The sequence below is a fragment of the Borostomias antarcticus genome (assembly GCF_949987555.1).
Source record: "Borostomias antarcticus genome assembly, chromosome: 16".
Taxonomy (NCBI): Eukaryota; Metazoa; Chordata; class Actinopteri; order Stomiiformes; family Stomiidae; genus Borostomias; species Borostomias antarcticus.
The window spans coordinates 24,484,422-24,486,921 of NC_140249.1; the positions used below are offsets into that span (position 1 = coordinate 24,484,422).

The window sequence follows — 2,500 nt, forward strand, 5'->3', positions numbered from 1 at the left end:
AGCACTAAAGAGTTGTCAGACCCACACTCTGTGAACTTCATGTAAATCTAATGTAGTAATGTGATATGTAATGTGATATGTAATGTAATGTAATATGTAATGTAATTTATTTATTTTTTGCAGCTATGAAATCGATGACGATTACACTGCTCTGTACAAAGGTAAGGTAATCTCTCTGTTAATGACCGGCGGTCTATCGGCTACATACAGCGCATGTAGGGTCAGGTCTGTAGGTCAGGTCTGTAGGGTCAGGTCTGTAGGTCAGGTCTGTAGGGTCAGGTCTGTAGGGTCAGGTCTGTAGGGTCAGGTCTGTAGGGTCAGGTCTGTAGGTCAGGTCTGTAGTGTCAGGTCTGTAGGTCAGGTCTGTAGGGTCAGGTCTGTAGGGTCAGGTCAGGTCTGTAGGGTCAGGTCTGTAGGTCAGGTCTGTAGGGTCAGGTCTGTAGGGTCAGGTCAGGTCTGTAGGGTCAGGTCTGTAGGTCAGGTCTGTAGGTCAGGTCTGTAGGTCAGGTCTGTAGGTCAGGTCTGTAGGGTCAGGTCAGGTCTGTAGGTCAGGTCTGTAGGTCAGGTCTGTAGGGTCAGGTCTGTAGGTCAGGTCTGTAGGGTCAGGTCTGTAGGTCAGGTCTGTAGGGTCAGGTCAGGTCTGTAGGTCAGGTCTGTAGGTCAGGTCTGTAGGGCCAGGTCTGTAGAGTCAGGTCTGTAGGGTCAGGTCAGGTCTGTAGGGTCAGGTCAGGTCTGTAGGTCAGGTCTGTAGGGTCAGGTCTGTAGGGTCAGGTCAGGTCTGTAGGTCAGGTCTGTAGGTCAGGTCTGTAGGTCAGGTCTGTAGGTCAGGTAGGGTAGGGTCAGGTCTGTAGGTCAGGTCTGTAGGTCAGGTCTGTAGGTCAGGTCAGGTCTGTAGGTCAGGTCTGTAGGGTCAGGTCTGTAGGGTCAGGTCTGTAGGTCAGGTCTGTAGGGTCAGGTCTGTAGGGTCAGGTCTGTAGGTCAGGTCTGTAGGGTCAGGTCTGTAGGTCAGGTCTGTAGGGTCAGGTCTGTAGGTCAGGTCTGTAGGGTCAGGTCTGTAGGTCAGGTCTGTAGGGTCAGGTCTGTAGGTCAGGTCTGTAGGGGCAGGTCTGTAGGTCAGGTCTGTAGGGTCAGGTCTGTAGGTCAGGTCTGTAGGTCAGGTCTGTAGGGTCAGGTCTGTAGGGTCAGGTCTGAAGGGTCAGGTCTGTAGGTCAGGTCTATAGGGTCAGGTCTGTAGGTCAGGTCTGTAGGTCAGGTCTGTAGGGGCAGGTCTGTAGGGTCAGGTCTATAGGGTCAGGTCTGTAGGTCAGGTCTGTAGGTCAGGTCTGTAGGGTCAGGTCTGTAGGTCAGGTCTGTAGGTCAGGTCTGTAGGTCAGGTCTGTAGGTCAGGTCTGTAGGGTCAGGTCTGTAGGTCAGGTCTGTAGGGTCAGGTCTGTAGGGTCAGGTCTGTAGGTCAGGTCTGTAGGTCAGGTCTGTAGGGTCAGGTCAGTAGGTCAGGTCTGTAGGTCAGGTCTGTAGGGTCAGGTCTGTAGGGTCAGGTCAGGTCTGTAGGGTCAGGTCAGGTCTGTAGGTCAGGTCTGTAGGTCAGGTCTGTAGGGTCAGGTATGTAGGTCAGGTCTGTAGGGGCAGGTCTGTAGGTCAGGTCTGTAGGGTCAGGTCTGTAGGTCAGGTCTGTAGGTCAGGTCTGTAGGGTCAGGTCTGTAGGGTCAGGTCTGTAGGGTCAGGTCTGTAGGTCAGGTCTATAGGGTCAGGTCTGTAGGTCAGGTCTGTAGGGGCAGGTCTGTAGGGTCAGGTCTATAGGGTCAGGTCTGTAGGTCAGGTCTGTAGGTCAGGTCTGTAGGGTCAGGTCTGTAGGTCAGGTCTGTAGGTCAGGTCTGTAGGTCAGGTCTGTAGGTCAGGTCTGTAGGGTCAGGTCAGGTCTGTAGGTCAGGTCTGTACTGGCAGGTCTGTACGGTCAGGTCTGTAGGTCAGGTCTGTAGGGTCAGGTCTGTAGGTCAGGTCTGTAGGTCAGGTCAGGTCTGTAGGGTCAGGTCTGTAGGGTCAGGTCTGTAGGTCAGGTCTGTAGGGTCAGGTCTGTCTGGTCAGGTCAGGTCTGTAGGTCAGGTCTGTAGGTCAGGTCTGTAGGGTCAGGTCTGTAGGGTCAGGTCTGTAGGTCAGGTCTGTAGGTCAGGTCTGTAGGTCAGGTCTGTAGGTCAGGTCAGGTCTGTAGGTCAGGTAGGGTAGGGTCAGGTCTGTAGGTCAGGTCTGTAGGTCAGGTCTGTAGGTCAGGTCTGTAGGTCAGGTCTGTAGGGTCAGGTCTGTAGGTCAGGTCAGGTCTGTAGGTCAGGTCTGTAGGGTCAGGTCTGTAGGTCAGGTCTGTAGGGTCAGGTCTGTAGGTCAGGTCAGGTCTGTAGGTCAGGTCTGTAGGGTCAGGTCTGTAGGTCAGGTCTGTAGGTCAGGTCTGTAGGGTCAGGTCTGTAGGGTCAGGTCAGGTCAGGTCTGTAGGGTCAGGTCTGTAGGTCAG

At 53.9% G+C, this 2,500-nt stretch overlaps 1 protein-coding gene across 1 annotated transcript in view; it reads left to right on the forward strand.

Annotated features, from left to right (window-relative positions):
- cecr2 (CECR2 histone acetyl-lysine reader) overlaps positions 1 to 2,500 on the forward strand; it is a gene marked incomplete at its 5' end in the record, with an annotated part of 23,888 nt that overhangs the window by 8,754 nt on the left and 12,634 nt on the right. Inside the window, one exon of the mRNA XM_084451437.1 lies at positions 124 to 161. Within this exon, the coding sequence (XP_084307563.1) occupies positions 124 to 161 (38 nt within the window). The remainder of the gene's footprint in view (positions 1 to 123; positions 162 to 2,500) is intronic.